The following is a 26,806-nucleotide window of genomic DNA, read 5'->3' as shown; positions in this document are numbered from 1 at the left end:
GCAAGACCTTTAAACAGGTCAATATTCACAAGGCCGCAGGGCCAGACGGATTACCAGGACATCTACTCCGAGCATGCGGTGACCAACTGCCAAGTGTCTTCACTGACATTTTCAACATCTCCCTGTCCGAGTCTATAATACCAACATGTTTTAAGCAGACCACCATAGTCCTTGTGCCCAAGAACACTAAGGTAACCTACCTAAATGACTACCGACCCGTAGCACTCACGTCTGTAGCCATGAAGTGCTTTGAAAGGCTGGTCATGGCTCACATCAACACCATTATCCCAGAAACCCTAGACCCACTCCAATTTGCATACTGCCCCAACAGATCCACAGATGATGCGATCTCTATTGCACTCCACACTGCCCTTTCCCACCTGGACAAAAGGAACACCTATGTGAGAATACTATTCATTGACTACAGCTCAGTGTTCAACACCATAGTGCCCTCAAAGCTCATCAATAAGCTAAGGACCCTGGGACTAAACATCTCCCTCTGCAACTGGATCCTGGACTTCTTGACGGGCCGCCCCCAGGTGGACAGGTAACAACAGATTCGCTATGCTGATCCTCAACACGGGGGCCCCTCAGGGGTGCGTGCTCAGTCCCCTCCTGTACTCCCTGTTCACTCATAACTGCACGGCCAGGCATGACTACAACACCATCATTACGTTTTTGCCGATGACACAATAGTGGTAGGCCTGATCACCGACAACGACGAGACCTGGCTGTGTGGTGCCAGGACAACAACCTCTCCCTCAACATGATCAAGACAAAGGAGATTATTGTGGACTACAGGAAAAGGAGGACCGAGCACGCCCCCATTCTCATCGACAGGGCTGTAGTGGAGCAGGTTGAGAGCTTCAAGTTCCTTGGTGTCCACATCACCAACGAACTAACATAGTCCAAACACACCAAGACTGTCGTGAAGAGGGCACGACAAAACATATTCCCCCTCAGGAGACTGAAAAGATTTGGCATGGCATCCTTAGATCCTCAAAAGGTTCTACAGCTGCACCATGTAGAGCATCCTGACTGGTTGCATCACTACCTGGTATGGCAACTACTTGGCCTCAGACCGCAAGGCACTACAGAGAGTAGTGCATATGGCCCAGTACATCACTGGTGCTACGCTTCCTGCCATCCAGGACCTCTATACCAGGCGGTGTCAGAGGAAGGCCCTAAACATTTTCAGACTCCAGCCACCCTAGTCATAGACTGTTCTCTGCGCTACCGCGCGGCAAGCTGTACTGGAGCGCCAAGTCTAGGTCCAAGAGGCTTCTAAACAGCTTCTACCCCCAAGCCATAAGACTCCTGAACATCTAATCAAATGGCTACCTAGACTATCTGCATTGCCCACCCCCTGTTTTATGCCGCTGCTACTCTGTTATTTTCTATGCATTGTCACTTTAATAACTCTACCTACATGTACAGTGGGGCAAAAAAGTATTTAGTCAGCCACCAGCCACCAATTAGTCAGTCATCAGTGGTCTTGTATGTCTTCCATTTCCTAATAATTGCTCCCACAGTTGATTTCTTCAAACCAAGCTGCTTACCTATTGCAGATTCAGTCTTCCCAGCCTGGTGCAGGTCTACAATTGTGTTTCTGGTGTCCTTTGACAGCTCTTTTGTCTTGGCCATAGTAGAGTTTGGAGTGTGACTGTTTGAGGTTGTGGACAGGTGTCTTTTATACTGATAACAAGTTCAAACAGGTGCCATTAATACAGGTAACAAATCCTGTGGAGGACAGAGGAGCCTCTTAAAGAAGAAGTTACAGGTCTGTGAGAGCCAGAAATCTTGCTTGTTTGTAGGTGACCAGATACTTATTTTCCAACATAATTTGCAAAGAAATTCATTAAAAATCCTACAATGTGATTTTCTGGATTTTTTTTTCAAATTTTGTCTGTCATAGTTGAAGTGTACCTATGATGAAAATTACAGGCCTCTCTCATCTTTTTAAGTGGGAGAACTTGCACAATTGGTGGCTGACTAAATACTTTTTTGCCCCACTGTACATATTACCTTGACTAACCCCCTGTATATAGTCTCGCTATTGTTATTCTACTGCTGCTCTTTAATGACTTGTTCCTTTTATTTCTTATTCTTATTTTTTAAACGGCATTGTTGGTTAGGGGCTTGTAAGTAAGCATTTCACTGTTCTATTCGGTGCATGTGACTAATAAAATTTGATTTGATTTGGTGGTGGTTGTGTGATGGTTTGGGGATGCTTTGCTGACTCAGGTCCTGGATGACTTGCCTTAACAGAAGGAACCATTAATTCTGCTCTGTATCAGAAAATTCTACAGGAGAATGTCAGGCCATCCGTCTGTGAGCTGAAGTGCAGCTGGGTCATGCAGCCATGCAAGACAATGATCCAAAACACACAATTAGCCTACATGAAAATGGTTAAAAAGCGACACATTTGAGGTTTTGGAATGGCCTTGTCCAGGTCCAGACTTAATACCAATTCAAATGTCGTGGCAGGATTTGAAACGAGCAGTTCATGCTTGAAAACCCACAATTGTTGCTGAGTTAAAGCAGTTCTGCATGCAAGATTGGGCCAAAATTCCTCCTCATTGATGTGAGAGACTGATAAACAACTTCAAGAAGCATTTGGTTGCAGTCATTGCCGCTAAAGGTGGCCGCTAAAGGTGGCACAGACAGTTATTGAGTGTAAGGGGGCAATCACTTTTTTACAAAGGGGAATTAGGTGTTGCATAACTTTAATAAAATAAATAAAATACGTTTTTAAAAATGTGGTTATTTGTCAAATCCGTTTCTCTTTATCTAATATTAGGTTTTGGTTGAAGATCTGCTAACATTCAATATATAAAAATATGCAAAAACAGATCAAATCAGGAAGGGGGCAAAAACATTTGACTATATATGTGTTTTTAAATACTGTGTGTGTGAATCTTAAGCTCTCTCTTTCGTCTTACCTCTAGGGGGCCCACCAATGTACAGATTGCCTGCACTACCAGGACGGGGAGGTGTGTGTGGAGAAATGTCCCAGTGGGTTGAAGGAGGAGCAGCACACTGTGTGGAAATACAGCAACGCCACGGGCCACTGCCTCTCCTGCAACACCAACTGCACACTCTCGTGAGTGTACACACACACACTTAAACAGACACACACTTAAACAGACACACACACACACAGATGTAACATGAGACATATACACACACAAACACACAGGCATGTGAACATGCACACACAGGCATGTGATCGCACACACACACACAAATGGGCATGTGACTGCAAACACACACAAACTTAAACACACACACCGATATGACATGAGATATATATACACACACAAACAGGTGCGTGAACACACACACAAACAGCCGCGTGAACACAAACACACCACCACCAAAACTGCACAATGCTAATGCTGCTTTTTCTTTCTTAGGTGCACTCAGAAGGATGAAAGAGGCTGCCCCATCCATACTAAAACAGGGTGAGGTTTTCCATCACAAATATCTGTCATGCTCTGCAATACTCTTAACTGATATCCCATTGTCTTTCTTTTTCAATACTTTTATTTTTTCTCCAAGCCACACCCACCACGTTGGTGCTGTTTCTCCCCTCTATCCAACTCTCTCCCATTCTCTCTTATCCAACTGTTGTGATCTTTCATCTCTCCTGCTCTATAACCGAAGTTCTCCAGTGTCATCTTTGAGCCTGTTGTCCTGTTGCTCCGAGGATTACTTCACCTGCTTCAATGCATTCACAAAATATTCACAAGGAAGCCAAGAGGGTTTATGAATGTGTAGTAGCATTAGTAAAAGTAGTAGGTACTTGATGAATGTGAATGTTTGCTCTCTGTCTTTCCAGGCCGGGCACTTCGATCGCGGCTGCGGTGGGCGGGGCGGTGCTCTTCCTCATCCTATTGGGTCTGCTGGTGTTCTACCTACGCCGACAGAAACAGCTCAAGAGGAAGGAGACATTGAGGAGGATTCTCCAGGAGCATGAGGTGGGTGTGGGCACTGCCATGACACATGGGGCTGACGCGACGCATCATGGGGGGGGGTTGTTGTTCAAAAGACAGAATTTGGAAAATGATTAATGCGAAGCTTGTAAATGATGTCTTTGTAATATCAGTAGGTCGCTACTTGTAAAGATCATACAATATGTTAATAAGCTGTCTGTCTTATAGTTACAGGGGTTAAAGTTCTGTCACTGCGACGGATTTCCTTCATATGGATTCGTCTTTTTTTTTAATACATTAAAAAGTTTCATACGTGTACAAAATGATCCTCTTTCCTGAAGAACATGGTCATGCTTTTAAAACATTTTTTTGTTTATTTTATTTTTTTATACATGAAAGGGGAGGTTAACTTGGCCCCCGACAATTTTTCTTCTATAACCCCTGTAGTTAATGTTATTAGTGTTTCCCAGGGCATTATCAATGTCGTAGGTCTTGTCGTAACACAAGCGTGATAAAAGTTTCAGTTCTAAGTGAAAGAGTCGGTGATTGCAGTTCTAGTTTTAACTGCAAACATGATGGGAGTCTTCTCTCTGTCTGTAGCTGGTGGAGCCTCTGACTCCCAGTGGAGCCCTGCCCAATCAGGCCCAGATGCGCATCCTCAAGGAGACCGAGCTAAAGAAGCTAAGAGTTCTGGGCTCAGGAGCCTTCGGCACTGTTTACAAGGTGTGTGTGCAAGCGTCTGTCTGCCTTTGCGTTGTCTATAAGATACCCTCATACCAATCGAATAGTTTGAAATTTAATATAACATTGATTGTCAACATTTTGTTTATTGAAATTCAAACTTTTTCTAAAGTTACTATGTTATTATAGCGTAATTATAATGTGAATATACTCATTCCAGGGGGCGTGGGCTCCTGATGGGGAGAATGTGAAGATCCCGGTGGCCATCAAGGTTTTGCGAGAGAACACTTCGCCCAAGGCCAACAAGGAGATCCTGGATGTGAGTTTTGGTATCAACCCATCCTTCTTTTAATGAATCCTTACACACAGACTCTCACTGTCTTTCTCGCTCTTTCTCTCTTTCTTTAACACACACACATACACACACACACACACACACACACACACACACACACACAGGAGGCGTACGTAATGGCCGGTGTGGCCAGTCCCTATGTGTGTCGTCTGCTGGGTATCTGCCTGACCTCCACAGTTCAGTTGGTCACCCAGCTCATGCCATACGGCTGCCTGCTGGACTACGTCCGAGAGAACAAGGACCACATCGGCTCCCAGTACCTCCTCAATTGGTGTGTGCAGATAGCGAAGGTGAGGCTACGAGAGATATGATCTGTCCATCATTCATTAGTTTGTCCGTCTGCATGGGATCATAATGGCTATGGGTGTAATTTCTTATTTTGTGTCTGTGTGTGTATGTTTAGGGGATGAGCTACCTGGAGGATGTACGTCTTGTGCACAGGGACCTGGCAGCACGTAACGTCCTGGTAAAGAACCCCAACCACGTCAAGATCACTGACTTCGGCCTGGCTCGCCTGTTGGACATAGACGAAACAGAGTACCATGCTGACGGAGGCAAGGTATGGCTGTGTGTGTGTTTTTATATACACACACACATACACACACACACACACACACTGAGTGTACAAAACATTAGGAACTTTCCATGACATAGACTGATCAGATGAATCCAGGTGAAATGTATGATCCCTTATTGATGTCACCTGTTAAATCCAGGCTGTTAAATCTGACCTTGTTACCTTACAGGAAGCCCTAGTTGGTTTAAAACTTGTACTTAATGCGTGCAAGACTAAATATATGTTGCAGGGCTGCCAATGTGAATTTTATTGCCCAATGACACAGCCCCTAGTTGTGCCAATTTCCTGCAATTCTACATATTGTGACATGGCTTAGGCCAATGACCAGGGTGGATTTTTTAAAATTGATTTTTTTTACCACATCAGGTGTATTTAGGACTACTGTTACTTTGAGTATGCTAATATTTTTGGGGGTGGTTTGACACTTTTTCAGACAGTAATTAAATGATGGGGAGACAGGAACATGGGAGAAACATTGGGAAGGTTGGGTGCAGGGATTGATCCCTGTTCTCAGGTGTAAAGCTGTATGTGACACGTGCCGAGGAGTGTTACCACTACACTAAAGCTCTGCACAGGAAATACTCATATTAATAGTTGATGGCAGTGTGTAACCAAATCATAAATTGTTTTGTCCATGGACTGCTTTTAAGGTAAGGACACAATCATTTTGTATTTTGGGTAAACTATCTCTTTTAAAATAGGGCTGAAAGAAAATCCTGCTTGCTCTCCAGGAGGGTTGGCCACCCCTGATGTTTCCCCAAGTGCTGCGTGTTCAAAAATGTTCTTGTAATAACAATTTATTTCTCAAAAATCACCCAACCTTCAAGAAAAGTCTAATTAATATCAATATTCAGGTGGTTTATGCAGACCAGTTGAAGATCCTTGCCATCATCTTATTCTACATATACAAAATATGATGTGTTAATGAGTTGTGAGTCCCCCTAAAATGTCAAAAATATTTTTTGATTCCTGGAGCATTCAATATCCAATGCTTATTTGTATGACATATTTAAAACTGTCCATGAATGACTGAAAAAATACATAGCCTCATATAATACATTTTCAAAGACACAAGTATGCATATCAGATTTCAATTATGTGATTTTTTTCCTGCAAAATTTGGAAAAATTTCATCAAGAAGAAGTGGAATAATATAAAATAACTGTGGGGAATAACAGTAGTGTTCTTGCTGACAAGCAGAGTAATTACTACATTATTGCCCAATGTAAAAAAAAAAGTGAATTGTTCCACTGATCAGACTAAATAAAGTAAATATATAATAAAATCTCCTGAAGTTAAGCTCAAATTCTGTTTCTATTGATTGTCCCCCCTCTAAAATTAAACAAAAAAGAATTACACTTTTTAGTTCACAACCTGTTCGACAATATGATTTTCATAGTTACAAATCGGGTCACCCTACCAAACTTCCCTGCAAAACCATGCTCTATAGTTCTGTCTGCTGCCTTTTCTTTGTCACAGCCTAAATGCCAATCACCAAACCAGGGGACTAATGAAAATGTGGATGACATGCTGACAAAAGGCTGCGTTCTGCAATAGGGGTGGGAGTAACCGCAATTACATTTTGTTGACATTGTACATTAAACAGCGCTTCCATGCTGCTATTTTTACAGTTTTATAAACTCAGAGGATAACTTTCTCTCTCTCCATTCAGCTCCATTCTAACCTTGATGGGCGTTTCTTTAAAACATGCATCCAATCCCCTTGATCCCTAACATAACTAGACTAATCATATGCTTCAATCATATGCTTCAATAATCTGCGGTTCACAGGGCTGTGGCAAAGTAGGACGAAGATAGAGGTTCCGGTCGTGATGTTAAATTGCAGGCGCAGATGTTCCGATTTCAAAACGATTTGGAGCACAGTTGAAAGTTAATGCGCTTACTATAATGGACTAATTAGAAAAAGAAAAGCACTTTTCAATGCGTGAGATAATCGAGGTGTGTCGTAAGAGCGTGCAAAGAGGGTCAAATGCATGTGTCTCACGGCCAATGCGTGAGAGTTGGCAGCTCTGTTATTTTTAGTTCTCGCAAGAATGTTTCAGATGGATACATATGTATTCATTGGATTGTTCTAGGGCTGGAACCAGTTTGTGTTTTTACTTTACCTTCTATAATGGTATTTCAATGTTTGTTTTGTTAAATGTGACATGCAACTCTGGCGCGTGTAATATCCGTTTTATTATGGTTTACTCCATTTGCTACTTTTCTCCCTCTCCCCCTGCTGCTTCCCACATCAAGCTCTGCCCCATGTCACTCAAGGAGAGAGCAGTTGCTCAACCAAGATGTCACTAGCACTTTCTTACCATTAATTCTGCAAGATGTTGGTGACAAGGAGGCTGTTTTCTACAAGCGTTAACTACATTATTATCTATCCTTATATATAACTACATTATTATCTATCATTATATATAACTACATTATTAGTTTGTGTATCTTACTGTCTGCAAACTACTGTCTGCTAGTTTTTCTTTTCTTAGCAAGTTCCAGCTCAAATAAATTGTTAGCCGCTAATCGCTAATTAGATTATGTAATGAGTCAGCGCAAATGTAGCTAGCTCACACAGCCAGGTTGTTTGTGCAATGGTATCTAACAAATCAGAGAAGAGCAGACGAAGCATGAATATATTAGCTAGCTACACGAGGTAAGAAAACATGTAATGTAACCTCTAATTAGAGTCCCCTGGAAACACTGACCAACACTTTGGTTTCTACCCTGTCAGTAATTCCTCCATGGCTTATTCATTCATTGTCATGTCAAACAACAATTTATTCAAGGTGCTGCCCACTATATTCCAACTTCAGAATGAGATAAATCATTCTATTTCCATGATTCCAACAGTTCACCAATTAACTAGGCCTAGATGTCTTTGCCCATATTATGCAGCTCTGTGGGGCACTGTGTGGAAATAATAACAAAGTGCAGGAAATCCAGAAATGTATGAAAATGCACAAAGTTATTTTGGTTTGAAGTTGGATTGAACAGTATAAAACATTCAGAATAGAGAAAGCTCCATTGAAATCACTTATAATGTATGTTTCCACCCTAGGGTCATGAACTTCTCATAAATGTATTTAAAACCTTTATTATTCATAAAACCTAAAATAACGCCAAATACTGTAAAATATTTGAAAAATATAGTGATACGAAATTTTGGCCATATCACCCAACCCTAGATGATTCTCCCATTTATCAGGTTCCCGCCTACAAATCTGCGCATTTGGATGAACAAATACTTCATGTTTTAAAAAACAAATATGGGTGAGTTAGTTAAAAAGCTAAGATTTTAAAGTGGGCTTTTTTAGAAATAGATCTTCCCTCTCCCTAAATTGAAAATTGTACAGTCAACTTTCCTGCCAGTTCATGATTATAGTGACACCATTTACCAGATTGCAGAAACTACCACTCTTAAACTTTGTATGCCGTTTACCATAGTGCCATTCATTTTATCACTGGTGACAGTCTTAATACTTAATACCACTGCGTCCTGTATCAAAAGGTGGGCTGGTCCTCATTAAAGTCCTGTCAATCAATTTATCACTCCCTTTTTGTTTATAAAGCCCTACTACACAAGCTTCCAACTTACCTAACTTTTTTGTTAAAGTTTAAAAAAATATATGAGATAACCAACCCTGTGAGCGGGTTTGGAAACTCTTGAGGTTTCTCGGGTCTCTACCGAATTAGGTAAATCTGCTTTTAGTTTTAATGCACATCATTGCTGGAACCAACTGCAAAATACACAGCAATTGGATGCTCTGATGCCGCTTGGGCAACTTAAAATACTAATTGGGGAACTATTTGCGGAGGAATAATGCTGTTTTTCTTGATTGTTTGTTGTGCTATTATTTAGTTTGTTTTTGTACTGATCTGATTTTTATTAGATTTTGTCTATGAATTGTATGTGCAGGGCTCCCTTGAGAAAGAGACCCTGGTCTCAATGGTGAATCCCTGTTTAAAAATAAATAAATATAGATGATGGGGAGGAGACGGGTTAAACAAGGAATTTTAAGCCCTGAGACAATTGAATCATGGATTGTGTATTTGTATTGTAGTTTTGTATTTTATTTAACCAGGCAATGGGAAAGACAAAATATTTAAGTGCCTTTGAACGGGGTATGGTAGTAGTTGCCATGCGCACCGTTTTGAGTGTGTCACGAACTGCAACGCTGCTGTTTTTTTTATACGCTCAACAGTTTCCTGTGTTTATCAAGAATGGTCCTCCCAAAGGACATCCAGCCAACTTGACATAACAAACTGGGGGATCCTGTTGGCCCCGGCGAATTGAGACTGTTCGTTCTGAGGGCAAAATGGTGTGCAACTCAATATCAGGAAGGTGTTCCTAATGTTTTACTCACTCAATGTGATGTATCTGTGCTCTTCAGGTGCCTATTAAGTGGATGGCGTTGGAGTCTATCCTCCACAGGAAGTTCACCCACCAGAGTGATGTGTGGAGCTACGGTCAGTCTAGACACTTCTAACCCATCTTGATACACATACTTAATATATAAATAATGGCACTAAACATTTAAATATTCACTAAGACAGCAACGTCGACTGTTATTTCAGACTCAACAGTACCTCTGTACATTTGTGGGCAATAAAAAGTTAAGTCGTATAGGCAGAACAATTGCCATAATGCGTATGCAACAAGGCACTCTATCGAATCGAATAGCAATAGTTTGTTTACAAAAACCTGTACCACAGGTTTTAGTGCCCACAACTGTTTATCTATAGCTCTGAATAAAGTCCGCAAACTGAGTGTGAGATATAACATTTAAATGGCCGCCATGTTGGCACCAAACATTCAAAGACTACCTTCTAGTTTGAATAGACTGTTATTGCTGTAATATCACACACGACAAAACAACAGTTTATTATAGAATACTACAGTACTTACTGTAGAATACTATACTACACACTGTAGTATCCCTCGATCATGTGTTGTACTTACTATAGAATGTTGTAGAATATTACAGTAACTACTACGGTATTATCTGCAAATATACACTGTAGTAAAAATTACAGTAATGTCTGCAAAAACACTACACTTTTTTAACTATAGTAAATGCTAAATTGTTGAATTTGAATATATACTGCCAATTCCCCTCCCTCATAATCACAAGTTGTGACACCCATAAGTGATAAACCTACATGCCAAATATAGACCACATTGTGTTCCCTACAGGTAATAGAAATAGGGAGCAGAAGCTCTAAACTATCCATTCACACCCTAGTCCTACCTACCTAAAGGTTAAGGAAAATGTGCTCTTTTAATATTTCTCCTGAAGGAGAAAGCCACCTCTATGTAAAAGATAATACAGCAAAAACACTGTAGTAAATACTACATTTATGTCTGCAAAAACACTACAGTAAATACTACAGTATAATACAGTCTGCAAAAACACTACAGTATAGAACAGTCAGCAAAAATACTAAAGTGAATACTACTGTAAAGTCTGCACAAACACTACAGAATTTATACCATAGTACACCATACTGTTTTTTAATGTTGGATGGAGCATTTGGAACCATCTCTATCTGCAACTGTATCTCTCGATCTCATTAGGGGTGACTGTTTGGGAGCTGATGACCTTTGGGGCCAAGCCCTATGACCTGATCCCGGCACGAGACATCCCAGAGCTGCTGGAGGGGGGCGAGAGGCTCCCCCAGCCCCTTATCTGCACCATTGACGTCTACATGATCATGGTCAAGTGTAAGTGACACTGGAACTGTAGCGTTTCTTCCATACAAACAAAATGGGGGGGTTGTCAAAAATCAAAGTTTGTTGACACAGCTCATAGGCCAATACTCCAAATAAATGGAAAAGACTCATCCATTCAAGTCTTTTTTAAAAGCGCAACACAAATGAAATGTATTTCATTGATAGTATAGTTCAGACTATAGTTCAGACTATACTGTGTCTGCGTTTGATACACAGGCTGGATGATTGAACCAGACAGCAGGCCTAAATTCAAGGAGCTGGTGACCGAGTTCAGCGCCATGGCACGAGACCCACCTCGCTACGTAGTCATCCAGGTGTGTGTTTCTGTTGTTGTCTCTGTGTATGTTGCCGTCTGTCCGTCTGTGACTGGGTGGCTGTGTGTGTGCGTGCTTGTAGACATGCTTGATGTGTGGATATTGTTTGCCAGTCTGTGACATGAGTATGAGTGGAATCTGTGTGCATGTGAGTTTGTTTGTTCAAATACATGTAGCCAAACCCTCACCATCTGTTTGCTTACCAGCTTACTTAATTTCCTAAATCATTCCTTTCTTCCTCTCCCTCTACCTCTTTCTCCCTCCCTCCCTTCTCTCTCGCCAGAATGATGACAAGATGAGTTTGTCCAGTCCGGTTGACAGTCAGTTCTTCAGGATGCTACTGGAGGAGGAGGGAGCAGAAATCAGAGACCTGCTGGATGCTGAGGAGTACCTGGTGCCCCAGCCCAACTTCTTCAGACCCCAAGCGGAGACCTCGGGCCCCAACGGCCCCTCACGACACCACTCACACAGGGTCAGTACTCAACTCACTTTGTCCTCTCTGAATTATTTCCTCTGCCTTTTCCTCCCATTTACCCTTTTCTTCTGTCCTGTCTGTCTTTGGAACGATCACTTAGCCTCTACTTGCGACCTCTCCTGTTCTTCCCTCATTTCCTTCCCTTCTCCATCTTTCCCCCTCCTCCTGCCCCTTCCCTCTCCCCTTTTGCCTCTTCTTCCCCTAATAGTAAGTTTCCTTGATCTACTTTCTCACACACACACACTCTCTCTCGCTCTCGCTCTCTCTGTCTCACACACAAACTCTTCTTCCACCCCCTCAGAGTACGGACCATGGATTGGATAGTGAGCCCTCCATGGCGGGCGGCCCGAGAAGCATGTACTCCTCGGTGAGCACCCTGGGGCGCAGCCAGTACCCCACTCTGCCAATGGGGGCCAGTGCCATCTCCAATGGGCCCTGGAACCCCCATTACCCCTCCCTCCTGGCCCGCACCACCTCACACCTCTCTACGGGGGGACACTCGGACTCAGTGTTCCTGGACGGGGGTCCCGATGACGCCCCAGCGAGCCCCGGGCGCTATTGCAAAGACCCCACCTTCCCCAATGGAGGAGAGAGCGACCTGGAGACGGATGGACCGTCACCGATGCATCATTATAATCATCTTAATCATCACTCGCTGCCCCGTAGGGGTAATGCGTATAATCATAATCACGCGTTACCAGGTGAGTTAGGTCATAGACAGTACACAATAGACCTGTGCTGTTTTGCCTGGTCCAAAGGAACCAATGGATTAGCAGTGGTGTGAAGTACTTAAGTAGAAATACTTTAAAGTACTACTTTAGGAGAGTTTTGGGGTATCTGTGTTTTGGGGTAACTTCTACTCCACTACATTCCTAAAGAAAATAATGTACTTCCCATGGGGGCCAGCGCCAAATAAGTATATATAAATAAGCATATATAAAATCGAAGACTTTTACTCAAGTAGTATTTTACTGGGTGACTTTAAGTAGTATTTTACTGGGTGAGTCATTTTCTATTAAGGTATCTTTACTTTTACTCAATTTTGGCAATTGGGCACTTTTTTCACCACTGCGGATAAGTGCAGTGGATAAGTGTAAACTTACCCCTTGCATCTGGCACTCTACGCAAGCTCAAGCAAATGCTCAAGTATTTGAAGGAAAACAAATTGTATTTGAACTCAGGTCTGAATACACACATTCATCTACTTATACGTGGTGCTGAAAAACATCTGTGCAAGTCATAATCAGTCTGAGTGTCCCTATTAATTTGTTATTCACGTAATATGGCTGTGCCTTCACCTATACTTCTTTATGTTCAAAGACTACCATTTAAAAAATATATAATTAAATCTGTATATCTCTATGTGAAACTACATATCTGAACTATTCTCCTCTCCTCATTCTCCTCCCCCAGAGTACATCAACCAGGAGGTGCAGGACCTCCGGCCGGGGGCCATCGAGCGCCCCAGCACTCTGCCCCGCAAGGGGGCAGCCGAGAGGCATCGGCACCTCCCCAATGGCCTGAGCTCGGGACACAGCGTGGAGAACCCGGAGTACCTGGTCCCCATGATGACCTCCGGCTCCACCTCGCCTGCCTTCGACAATCCCTACTACCTGGACCTAGTGGCTAAGGCTGTGGCCGGGGGTGGTGGTGGTGGGGAGAGGGATGGGGGGCCTAACCCTCCTCCCAGGCAGGTGAATGACTTTGTGACGCCCACGGCAGAGAACCCAGAGTACCTGGGCCTAGCAGACACCTGGAGCGGCCAGAGAGAGCACACCTGATGAGACTGACAGGAAGTGATGTGAGGAGGCATGAACCTGGGTTATAGACAGGGGATAGGGTAGCTACTGCTGTAGAAAAGGAGGAGCGTGGGAGGGATGGAAGATGGGAACGAGTGTGTGTGTGTGTGTGTGTGTGTGGGATGCAGGGGTATGTGAGGACTGTGTGTGTGTGTGTGTGTGTGTGTGTGTGTGCCTGTGTGCATGCATTTGAGAGAAAATGCATTAAGAGTGAATGCACGTTGAGTGTCTGAGATTAAGTTCGCATGAGTGGGAACTAGTGTGTGATTGCGTGAATGGAGGTGTACTGTTTGGAGTAGCAGTCACAGGGCTGCCAGCCAGAGGATGTCCAGCTTGTATCTCCTGAAAACATGGGGTGTTACACAACACCACCCAATACAATGTAGCATTATCGGAGGGACGTTGTTATTATGCGCGTGTGTGTGCTGAACTTGTTTCAACGCTCACCGAGGTTTCTTTCTTCCTTGTCTCCCTACGTTAGCACCTCAATGTCAACCTTTTTAACACAGCCTCGGAAACAACACGGAGTACTTTGAAGGCCGAGGAAATTGACTCACCGGAAAGAAACAGTTCTCTAATCCTGACTATATGGTACTACTAGCAGGCAAAAGACGGACAGCACCACGATATCTAAATATTTTAAGTCATCTCATGATAAATGGGAGAATAATCCAAGTAACACTGGACTAGGGATATCAAATTTTAAATATTTTAGTTTTTAGATTTATTTTATTGAATGTTATCATTCATGATTGTCATATTTGTGTGTGAATCATTATGTGAGTGTCTGATTCCCTTATCCTTTCCTTCTTGTAATCATACATATAAGACATTGCTCGTCTTCCCGGTTTTATGGGGGGAAATGTACAACACACTAATGTGTGGGGTTTCAGACAAAAACAACCCTGTTGGCAAAACTGGTTGTAATGTATTTAACCTATTTTAGCAAGGAGTCCCATTGAGACCAAGGTCTCTTTTGCAAGGAAGCCCTGTATATGATGTCTTTTCAACCATTTTCCCCCACCGGTAAGCCATTTATATGCTTATGAGAAAGAAGTTTAATATTCTGGTGAGCAGCTCGAAGACCTGATGGGGCTCGGTACAATCAAAGCCATTTTGTTTGGCCAAGAGAAGGGCTTTGCTGACCATCTGACCGACGTCTGTACCCCACGAAAGGAATACATTATGCATTTAGAAGACCGCCATTGTGGCCAGGGAAGACGTGTTCATTAATGTGGCTTTAAAATGGTAGATTGGCATATAGGAAACCAAGGGGGTTTGTGTAAGCTTTAATGTTCTTGATAAGTTCTTACAACATACCAGTGACATTTCGGCGAAAGATACTACTGTACGAAGAATTCCAGGTTTTCAGCTGAATAGTGGAGAACCACTTTGGCAAAAGTTTCAAATTTTCATTTGAAAAGGTTATTTGCGTTTGAATTTCTGTTGCTTACAATGCAGTATGTGCAATACACGCACTGCATAACTCCCAAAGTTTCCAAGATGGGGTCCAGTGTTATTCTTCCACTGTGTCCCAAACTTTGTCATCGTGGACGCCCAAGAAAAGTGAAGATTGAGTTCTAATACTATGGTTGAATATTTTGAGAATTTGTTTGTCCCTTGAAGTTGGAAGAAACCAATGTATTTTTATTCATATGAGACATGTTTATATTCTTGCGTGTGATTCTGAAGAGGGAAATGTGTCCCTTGTTGTTGTTTTTGATAATCAATGCATAGTTCAGATTCCTCTGGGCAACAAGCCCACACTGCTAGTTAATAATCGACCGCATTTTTTAAACGGCGATTTACATGTTAAAGGCCCAGTGCAGTCAAAAATGTGATTTCTCTCTGTTTTATACATATTTCTACACTGAGTTTGGAATAATACTGTGAAATTGTGAAAATTATGATAATGCCCTTTTAGTATATGAGCTGTTTGAAAAGACAGCCTGAAATTTCAGCCTGTTGTGGTGGGATGGAGTTTTTGCATGCCTACTACCAGGCAGTAAATTAGTTAATAGACCAACAAGAACGAGTTCCAAAACTTTACCAATGACAGCTAGTTTTCAGTTTTCCCCTCCCCACTCACCACTCCCAGACAGCCCTAGCAAAATTCTTGTTTGAGAAATTGCTCTTTGCTAAGAATCTGTTTGTTTTCAATAAAAAATAAAAAAATAAACACAATCACAGTAAGGTTCTAAATTGTTACCCAGAAATGATTTAATATTGTGATAAAAATGGCTGCATTGGACCTTTAACTTCTCTGGCTGTGAGGGGGATACTGACAAGTCAATGGAGCCATTGTTTCTTTATGGATGTGTGGGAAGATCAATAACTCCCCTACCAACTGTCCCCTCCACCACCAGTGAACATGTTTCTGCTTTGAAAAGAGGGAGGAATCCTGGGTTTTCTGGTGTGAACGCCTTGGAGTTGGCATGGAGGAGGGGCTGGGAACTATCCCAAATTTTTGAATGGGGGCGGAGGGGTTGTATGGATTCAGAGACTTTTAAACACGTGACCTGAAAGGAATGAATAACTGCAACGCTTTTGACAGGAAATCACCATTTTGCCCCTATTCAGCCAAATGTTTGTTCCCAAGATCTATATTGGTTCATCATGGATTGAGGTGCTTGCACATTTGTTTTTATGAGAAAACACTCTTGGAATCCAATGTACTTTACAAGTGCCAATTAATCTTTGATGGTTAGTTTCCTGATAGTGACCAAAACAATGAGTTATGTGTGTCAGTGTCGGGTGGGGATGGTTAAAGTATTCATCGATTTAAAAAAAAAAAAAGTTTTTTAATGACTTTAAAAAAAAGTTTTCTTCCCCGAGGTATTGACACCAGCACTAGCCACATTTGCTTTGGAATCTTGTTGTCCTCGTATGGGTAAGCTTACAATTTTAACCGCTTATAAATGTGTTGCTTTTGTTTCTGAAGCATTTGGGATGTCTTAACAAATTTGATAGATATTGATTATACAACTCCGAAGTTACGGCCAATAGCTTTTCATACAACCAGCAGTTTTGTACTCGTAGAATTTAGACAAGCTTTGTCAGCCGTTTCTGATGAGCCATTGACAGATCTCATATCGTTTATTTTTATTTTTACATAGTATATTGACAGTCATTCCCTTCCACGTGCTGTAAAAGTTTCATGACTCTAGGACCAATCAAAGTCATTCAAAATACCTTGAGGTTCCAAAACTATAATAAAAAAATGTTTGCTCAATTCCTGAAAAGTTCACTTTTTGGAGATACAAGGTTTTCCGGTGACGATATGAGAAATCTGGGGTCTCTTAAAGAGTTTAGTGCTATTTTACAATGCCAGAGATTTCAGACAAGGGCAAAAAAACACTAAACCTGGAGGAGCAACCACACAACTCCAGTTCTCAAGAGATTCCTACTCCCATCCACATCGATTAATTTAGGCTTGGGAAGCCTTAATCAGTGGGCTCATCAGTTAATCACAGAGGCGTAAGCAATCCAAGCTGACCCTTCAGGACTGGGGTTTCCCTCCCCCTACATGAAGTTCTGCCCTCTGACACTGTATCTGTGTGTGCGTGTTTGAGATCGACTACATTGCTGTTGGAGACTTCAGACTGACTGATCTACAAATCAACTTGCATCCTAAATGACTACTCACTATGATTTGTGGATAAGTCCGCCTGCAGTTGCTAACTGCAATGTAGTTGATCTAAAAAAACACAAGTTCAACAGCCTCTACCCTCCCCAAGTCTCCCCTTAAAACAAATTAATGTGAGGATGGAACCGCAGGTGGAATTTTGTACTTTTTCTTGTAAATATTTTTATATAGAGTACCAGTCAAAGGTTTGGACATACAGTGCCTTGCGAAAGTATTCGGCCCCCTTGAACTTTGCGACCTTTTGCCACATTTCAGGCTTCAAACATAAAGATATAAAACTGTATTTTTTTGTGAAGAATCAACAACAATTGGGACACAATCATGAAGTGGAACGACATTTATTGGATATTTTAAACTTTTTTAACAAATCAAAAACGGAAAAATTGGGCGTGCAAAATTATTCAGCCCCCTTAAGTTAATACTTTGTAGCGCCACCTTTTGCTGCGATTACAGCTGTAAGTCGCTTGAGGGTATGTCTCTATCAGTTTTGCACATCGAGAGACTGAAATTTTTTCCCATTCCTCCTTGCAAAACAGCTCGAGCTCAGTGAGGTTGGATGGAGAGCATTTGTGAACAGCAGTTTTCAGTTCTTTCCATAGATTCTCGATTGGATTCAGGTCTGGACTTTGACTTGGCCATTCTAACACCTGGATATGTTTATTTTTGAACCATTCCATTGTAGATTTTGCTTTATGTTTTGGATCATTGTCTTGTTGGAAGACAAATCTCCGTCCCAGTCTCAGGTCTTTTGCAGACTCCATCAGGTTTTCTTACAGAATGGTCCTGTATTTGGCTCCATCCATCTTCCCATCAATTTTAACCATCTTCCCTGTCCCTGCTGAAGAAAAGCAGGCCCAAACCATGATGCTGCCACCACCATGTTTGACAGTGGGGATGGTGTGTTCAGGGTGATGGGCTGTGTTGCTTTTACGCCAAACATAACGTTTTGCATTGTTGCCAAAAAGTTCAATTTTGGTTTCATCTGACCAGAGCACCTTCTTCCACATGTTTGGTGTGTCTCCCAGGTGGCTTGTGGCAAACTTTAAACGACACTTTTTATGGATATCTTTAAGAAATGGCTTTCTTCTTGCCACTCTTCCATAAAGGCCAGATTTGTGCAATATACGACTGATTGTTGTCCTATGGACAGAGTCTCCCACCTCAGCTGTAGATCTCTGCAGTTCATCCAGATTGATCATGGGCCTCTTGGCTGCATCTCTGATCAGTCTTCTCCTTGTATGAGCTGAAAGTTTAGAGGGACGGCCAGGTCTTGGTAGATTTGCAGTGGTCTGATACTCCTTCCATTTCAATATTATCGCTTGCACAGTGCTCCTTGGGATGTTTAAAGCTTGGGAAATCTTTTTGTATCCAAATCCGGCTTTAAACTTCTTCACAACAGTATCTCGGACCTGCCTGGTGTGTTCCTTGTTCTTCATGATGCTCTCTGCGCTTTTAACGGACCTCTGAGACTATCACAGTGCAGGGGCATTTATATGGAGACTTGATTACACACAGGTGGATTGTATTTATCATCATTAGTCATTTAGGTCAACATTGGATCATTCAGAGATCCTCACTGAACTTCTGGAGAGAGTTTGCTGTACTGAAAGTAAAGGGGCTGAATAATTTTGCACGCCCAATTTTTCAGTTTTTGATTTGTTAAAAAAGTTTGAAATATCCAATAAATGTCGTTCCACTTCATGATTGTGTCCCACTTGTTGTTGATTCTTCACAAAAAAATACAGTTTTATATCTTTATGTTTGAAGCCTGAAATGTGGCAAAAGGTCGCAAAGTTCAAGGGGGCCGAATACTTTCGCAAGGCACTGTACCTACTCAATTTTCTTTATTTTTACAATTTTCTACATTGTAAAATAAAAGTGAAGAGAGAGAAACTATGAAATAACACACATGGAATTATGTCGTAACCAAAAAAAGTGTTAAACAAATCCAAATATATTTTAGATTCTTCAAAGTAGCCACCCTTTGCCTTATGACAGCTTTGCACACGCTCAACCAGCTTCACCTGGAATGCTTTTCCAACAGTCTTGAAGGAGTTCCAACAAATGCTGAGCACTTGTTGGCTGCTTTACCTTCACTCTGCAGTCCAACTAATCCCAACGCATCTCAATTGGGTTGAGGTCGGGTGATTGTGGAGGCCAGGTCATCTGATTTAGCACTCCATCACTGTCCTTGGTCAAGTAGCCATTACAGAGCCTGGAGGTGTGTTGGGTCATTGTCCTGTTGAAAAACAAATGATAGTCCCACTAAGCGCAAAACAGGTGGGATGGCCATATCATTGCAGAATGCTGTGGTAGCCATGCTGGTTAAGTGTGCATTGAATTCTAAATAAATCACTTAGTGTCACCAGGATAGCACCACCACACCTTCTCCATGCTTCACGGTGGGAACCACACATGCAGAGATCATCCGTTCACCTACTCTGCGTCTCACAAAGACATGACAGTTGGAACCAAAAATCTCAGATTTGGACTCATCAGACCAAAGGTCAGAGTTCCACCGGTCTAATGTCCATTGCTCATGTTTCTTGGCCCAAGCAAGTCTTGTCTTCTTATTGGTGTCCTTTAGTAGTGGTTTCTTTGCAGCAATTTGACCACGAAGGCCTGATTCATGCCGTCTCCTCTAAACAGCTGATGTTGAGATGTGTCTGTCACTTGAACTCCGTGAAGCATTTATTTGGGCTACATTTTCTGAGGCTGGTAACTCTAATGAACATATCCTCTGCAGCAGAGGTAACTCTGGGTCTTCCATTCCTGTGGCAGTCCTCATGAGAGCCAGTTTCATCATAGCGCCTCAAAGTTCTTGACATTTTCTGAATTGACTGACCTTCATGTCTTAAAGTAATGATGTACTGTCTTTTATTTTTGCTTACTTGCGCTGTTCTTGCCATAATATGGACTTGGTCTTTTACCAAACAGGGCTATCTTTTGTATACCACCCGACCTTGTCACAACACAACTGATTGGCTCAAACACATTAAGAAGGAAAGAAATTCCACAAATGAACTTTTAACAAGGCACCCCAATTAATTGAAATTCATTCTAGGTGACTACCTCATGAAGCTTGTTGAGGGAATGCCAAGCATGTTCAAAGGGTGACTACTTTGAAGAATCTCAAATATAAAATATATTTTGATTTTGTTTAACACTTTTTTTGGTTACTACATGATTCCATATGTGTTATTTCATAGATTTGATGTCTTCATTATTATTCTACAATGTAAAAATAATGAAAAACCCTTGAATGAGTTGGTGTGTCCAAACTTTTGACTGGTACTGTACATTGAGGGTTTGTCCGATTGGGATGTTTCCTACCTATCAGTGAGCCAAAGAAACATGACGTAAACATACACAATACTTGCAAGGAAGAAAACAAAAGCTTTTTGTAAGAAATATGGTTGTATGTGTACTAACCATGCAGCTATGCTGGTGACAGTGCACAGAGGAGTCCATATGTAAGAAAATATTTTATGAAGAAAATGTGTATTTTTTTATGTAATGATTGGTTATATACACTACGTGTGCCTTAATACATGGAAAAAATCCTTCAATATTTTGTCTGTGTGAAATGCATTCTTAAACAGAATAAATAAATATTGTGGGAAAACATGGAATAACAGAATCTAAGAATTACACTTTACTAACCAAGCTTTTAGATTTAAGTCAGAAGTTCGTATCAATTGATCTATAACAATGCCTTAAATAATTACATAAAGGATAGGTTCGGTATTTTAGACATTGCAGTTATATTGTTTCTTACTCCCAAGGGAAACCGTAATCCTCGGTTCGGATTTCTTAAAACAGCCAGTACTAACTTCAGCTAACTTTCGTCACTGCTAACCAAAACCATTGGGAGTAATGGGGAAACCATGCAATGATATACAGTACCAGTCAAAAGTTTGGACACACCTACTCATTCAAGGTTTTTTCAAAAATTGTACTATTTTCTACATTGTAGAATAATAGTGAAGACATCAAAACTATGAAATAACATACATGGAATCATGTAGTAACCAAAAAAGTGTTAAATAATCAAAATATATTTTAGGTAGCCACTCTTTCCCTTGATGACAGCTTTGCACACTCTTGGCATTCTCTCAACCAGCTTCACCTGGAATGCTTTTCCAACAATCTTGAGGGAGTTCCCACATATATGCTGAGCACTTGTTGGCTGCTTTTCCTTCACTCTGCCATCTCAATTGGGTTGATGTCGGGTGATTGTGGAGGCCAGGTCCTTCCTGGTCAAATAGAGCTTACACAGCCTGGAGGTGTGTTGGGTCATTGTCCTGTTGAAAAACAAATGATAGTCCCACTAAGCGCAAAACAGATGGGATGGCGTATCGCTGCAGAATGCTGTGGTAGCCATGTTGGTTAAGTGTGCCTTGAATTCTAAATGAATCACCGACAGTGTCACCAGCAAAGCACCCCCTCCTTTATTGGTTACTACATGATTCCATATGTGTTATTTAATCATTTTGATGTCTTCACTATTATTCTACATTGTAAAAAATAAAGCAAAAAGGATCTTCAAAAATGTGATTTTCCGTTTTACATATTTCCACACTATGAGGTTGGAATAATAGTGTGAAAGTTATGATAATGCCCTTTTAGTGTAAGAGCTGTTTAAAAAGTCTGCCTGAAATTGAATTCTGTTTCAGTGCGATGGTGTTTTGGTCTGCCTGGTGACAGCACCTGGCAATGAGTTAATAGACCAATAAGAAAGTTTTTCTCTGCCCATAACAGCTAGTTTTCCCCTCCCCACTCAGACCACTCCCAGACAGACCCAGAAAAAGTCTTGCTTGAGAAATTGCTCTTTGTTAAGAAGCAATTTTGGTTTATTTTTTTAACCATTTTAATTTAAAACAATCACAGTAAGGTACTTGTTACCCAGAAATGATTTAATATTGAGATAAAAAACGGCTGCATTGGACCTTTAACTACTCTGGCTGTGAGGCGGGATACAGCCAAGTCAATGGAGCCATTGTTTCTCTGTTAACGTGTGGGAAGGTCAACAACTCCCCTACCAACTGTCCCCACCACCAGTGAACATGTCTCTGCTTTGAAAAGAGGAAGCAATTCTGGGTTTTCTGGTGTGAAAGTTTTGGAGGGAGGGACTGTGAACTGTCCAACGTGTTAATGGGGGCTTGAGTGGTTGTATGGATTCACAGAGACTTCCTGATTTTTAAAAAACATGAGACGTGAAAGGAATGAATAGCTGCATCGCTTTCGACTGGAAATCACAATTTTGCCCCTATTCAGCCAAATGTTTGTTCCCAATATCTATGTTGGTTCATCATGGATTGAGGTGCTTGCACATTTTTTTCATGAGGAAACACTCTTGGAATCCAATGGACGTTGCAAGTGCCAATTTTTCTTTGCTGGTTAGTTTCCCTATGGTGACCAAAACAATGAAAACAATTACAGTAAGGCAATTAAAAGCGGCAATATGTACATTTTTGGGCAACCCAACCAAATTTAAATAAAGATGAGAGTTAGACTTGCTTTCAATGAAAATGACAGATTTCTAAGAAGCAGTAAAGCTGGTCTATGTGTGCTCTTTATATGCTTCTCGTTCTTAAGTCTCGTTTTACTTTTACTTCTGGTTTTGCAACACCAGCTTCAAACAGCTTTTTTGGTTATGGAAAGTTTAGATGGTACAATAATTCTCAACACTACACTTGCTTGTTTTGTCACAAATTAAAATTAGTCAAACTATTCAAATTTTAGCAGCCAGGAAATTACGTAGCGATTTCTGCATATTGCATCTTTAGTTGTTACTCAGAGATGATTTAATATTGATATAAAACAAGGCTGCATTGGACATTTCCAATATATTACGTTAAGGGATATGGTATTACATTTCATTTGAAAAATAATCCTTGTTGAATATTCTAATGTGTGCTCATTCATTCATTGCGTGTGCAAATGGGTTGTATTTATTAGACACTGCACAGAAGAAAACTGACTGAAACAGGGATACCTTAAACTTGTCCAATAACAAACTCATGTTTTCGGTTTTAAAAGTTTTGCTACAGTGTGCACTAATGAATACAACTCTGAAAATGTGATATGTAGACCACCATTCACATTATATTCCTGGCCCCTAGTTGCTCATTTTGCCCGAACATGCTCAATGGGTGACATGTCTGGTGAGTATGCAGGCCTTGGAAAAACTGGGTCATTTTCAGCTTCCAGGAATTGTGTACAGATCCTTGCGACATGGGGGGCAGTGCATTATAATCCTGAAATGAGGTGATGGTGGCGGATGAATGGTACAACAATGGGCCTCGGGATCTCGTCACGATATCTCTGTGCATTTAAATCGCTATCAATAAATTGCAATTGTGTTCATTGTGCATAGCATATGCCTGCCCATACCATAACCCTGCCGCCACCTTGGGGCACTCTGTTCACAACGTTGACATCACCAAACCGCTCGCCAACATGATACCATACACTGTCGTGGAAATTTCAGTACTGAGAGAGACTGTCATTTCTTCAAGCAATCATCTTTATTTAATATGAATTAATTATTGCAATAATTAAAATGGTCCGAGAGCCTACCCTTTACAGACCATGCTGTTCCTTATATAGCTGATACCAAGAATGCTCAGTCATGGCTGGTTCAACCCCTCCCATATAAATTGGGCACCATAAGCCACTTTGGGTTCATCCTGTGGTCATCTGCCTCTGGTGTTGTCTCCCAGATGGCAGGATAATTAGGAATACTGAGGCCTTTGTTCTGTTCCTCCAGGCTATCTCGGTGACACCCACCACATCTTATCTATGGAATGCCAGCTGTAGGATTTTAGGCTCCTCTCAGTTCACACAGACATATAATAGAACATAAATGTCTCACTGTTAAGTATATTATCGTCATATATCCAACAAATCAGGTAAATGTAATGTTTCTATCACAACACGCAGTTAGCCATTTGCCCAGTACAGTTGAAACTGGGATTCATCTGTGAAGAGCACACTTCTCCAGCATGCCAGTGGCAATCGAAGGTGAGCATTTGCCCACTGAAATCAAACTGCAGTCAGGTCAAGACCCTGGTGAGGTCGGCGAGCACGCAGATGAGCTTCCCTGAGACGATTTCTGACAGTTTGAGGAGAAATTAATTGGTTGTGCAAACCCACATTTTCATCAGCTCTCCGGGTGGCTGGTTTTATACAAGCCCACAGGTGCAGAAGAAGGATGAGGAGGTCCTGAGCTGGTGTGGTTACATGTGGTCTGTGGTTGTGAGGCTGGTTGGACGTACTGCCAAAATGTGAGAGAAAAATTACCTATTTACCTGATTTGGTTAATATTAAATCTAATCAAATTCCATTGGTCACATACACATGGTTAGCAGATGTTATTGCGAGTGTAGCGAAATGCTTGTGCTTCTAGTTCCGACAGTGCAGCAATATCTAACAAGTAATCGAACAACTCCACAACAACTACCAAATAAACACAAATCTAAGTAAAGGAATGGAATAAGAATATATAAATATATGGATGAGCAATGACAGAGCAGCATAGGCAAGAGGCAATAATGTTATACAGTATATACATATGAGATGAGTTATGCAAGATATGTAAACATTCAAATTAATATTGTAATTGCCAACTATTTATATATTAATGGTTGGCAATTATATGCTTAACAATAGTAAGACATATCTATCCTACCAATGCTGTGCTTCTGAGGAAGGTTGGTTCCTCTCTTCCACATTCACTCCCCATAATTGGTCTAGGTGTGTAGCCAAGTACATGAGATAGAGATAAATTGAGGAACAGAATATACCTGTATTGTTCCCAATCATCTTTGCTTCTGAGTAACTTGGTCACACGGCATAAGACATAGAGCCTCTGAGTGACCACAGGTCTTCAGTCCGTCCTGTTCTTTTACTATCTACCAAGTGTAACGTCTGCTTCCAACTCACACCCTCAAACACGTAGATCCCCTGAACGCAGCTCACTTTCCTGGTCACACTCTCAAACACTGAGATCCCCTGAACGCAGCTCACTCTCCAGATCCCAATCACCTGAATTCTAATCACCTGTATGTCATTATCACACACTATTTAGTTCAGTTATTTGCATCCCATCACTGTGTGGTATTTTTTGTTTTGTGACACACGTCTTTCTGCGCTCTGTTTTTCTCCTCCCGTGTAGGATAGTTTTTGCCTGCCTCACTAACTACGCCTTTTGCCTGTTCTCTGCCTGTACTTTAGCCTATCGGATTTCCTGTTATCTACTTATTGCCTGATCTACTGGACAACATTACTAGCCTTTTCCCTGCCTGCCTGTACTGTGCCCTTTTGGACCCCTGTGTATGACCTTCTGCCTGACCCAGGAACCTGCCTCCTGTGGTCCTTTGCAGTAAACATCTGCTGCTCCCTGCGTTTGAAACCAGCTCTCTGTCTCCCCTTGTGTTCATTACACCAAGGGCAGAGCTTTATGGAGATTTTTTTTATTTTATTATTTCACCTTTATTTAACCAGGTAGACCAGTTGAGAACGAGTTCTCATTTACAACTGCGACCTGTTCAAGGTAAAGCAAAGCAGTGCGACAAAAAAACAACAACAACACAGTTACACATGAGATAAACAAAAGTACAGTCAATAACACAATTTTAAAAAATATATACAGTGTGTGCAAATGGAGTAAGGAGGTAAGGCAATAAATAGGCCATTGTGCAAGTAGAAATACTGGTGTGCAAAAAAGTAAATAAATAAAAACAATATGGGGATGAGGTAGGTAGTTGTTTCAAATATTTTTATTAAACACACACAAGAATGGTGTATAGGTATACATGACAGGTATACAATTCTTATCTAAACATAAAAGAGCATACAGGAACAGCAAGACCCAGAGTTCTGGGTGCAGAACAAATAATACAAAACACGACATACAAAACAAGGACACGTAGAAAGAAAGAGGGAAAATGTCCCCCCCATCCCCTATCCCCCCCCCCTCCCAACTGCTCGGGTGGTAGGGCCAGCACACGCTGCCCAGAGGTAGATTAAAATATTACAATTGAGAGTGTGTTAATAAGTACAAATTCACAGCGCCGACTCGTCCAAGTAGGAGAGGAAAGGCTGCCAGATTTTATCAAATGTTGATAATTTATTGTTCAGAATATATCTAATTCTTTCTAAGTGTACAGTGTTTGCCAATTCACTGAGCCATAATTTTGTAGAGGGCGCTTCCCTCCTTTTCCAAAACAACAAGATTAGTTTTTTTGCCGAGATGAGACCATACGAGATTAGTTGTTTTTG

The 26,806-nt window shown here is 41.4% G+C and overlaps 1 protein-coding gene across 2 annotated transcripts in view; it reads left to right on the top strand.

Moving 5' to 3' along the window:
* erbb2 (erb-b2 receptor tyrosine kinase 2) overlaps nucleotides 1-17,107 on the top strand; it is a 40,002-nt gene extending 22,895 nt beyond the window's left edge. Inside the window, exons 15-28 of one of the 2 annotated variants that reach the window (XM_024387177.2) lie at nucleotides 2,949-3,103; nucleotides 3,417-3,464; nucleotides 3,842-3,980; nucleotides 4,536-4,658; nucleotides 4,837-4,935; nucleotides 5,076-5,261; nucleotides 5,375-5,530; nucleotides 9,948-10,023; nucleotides 11,132-11,278; nucleotides 11,504-11,601; nucleotides 11,885-12,073; nucleotides 12,378-12,777; nucleotides 13,490-13,877; nucleotides 14,357-17,107. In XM_024387177.2, coding sequence (XP_024242945.1) covers nucleotides 2,949-3,103; nucleotides 3,417-3,464; nucleotides 3,842-3,980; nucleotides 4,536-4,658; nucleotides 4,837-4,935; nucleotides 5,076-5,261; nucleotides 5,375-5,530; nucleotides 9,948-10,023; nucleotides 11,132-11,278; nucleotides 11,504-11,601; nucleotides 11,885-12,073; nucleotides 12,378-12,777; nucleotides 13,490-13,857 — 2,184 coding nt within the window. In that variant the 3' untranslated portion in view covers nucleotides 13,858-13,877; nucleotides 14,357-17,107. Of the gene's footprint in view, nucleotides 1-2,948; nucleotides 3,104-3,416; nucleotides 3,465-3,841; nucleotides 3,981-4,535; nucleotides 4,659-4,836; nucleotides 4,936-5,075; nucleotides 5,262-5,374; nucleotides 5,531-9,947; nucleotides 10,024-11,131; nucleotides 11,279-11,503; nucleotides 11,602-11,884; nucleotides 12,074-12,377; nucleotides 12,778-13,489 lie in introns of both variants that reach the window. The other variant, XM_042305160.1, reaches the window with a different exon arrangement.
* Nucleotides 17,108-26,806: the final 9,699 nt, after the last annotated feature.

This window comes from Oncorhynchus tshawytscha, linkage group LG24 (assembly GCF_018296145.1).
Source record: "Oncorhynchus tshawytscha isolate Ot180627B linkage group LG24, Otsh_v2.0, whole genome shotgun sequence".
Lineage (NCBI taxonomy): Eukaryota > Metazoa > Chordata > Actinopteri > Salmoniformes > Salmonidae > Oncorhynchus > Oncorhynchus tshawytscha.
This window is presented reverse-complemented; position numbering and strand designations above follow the sequence as displayed.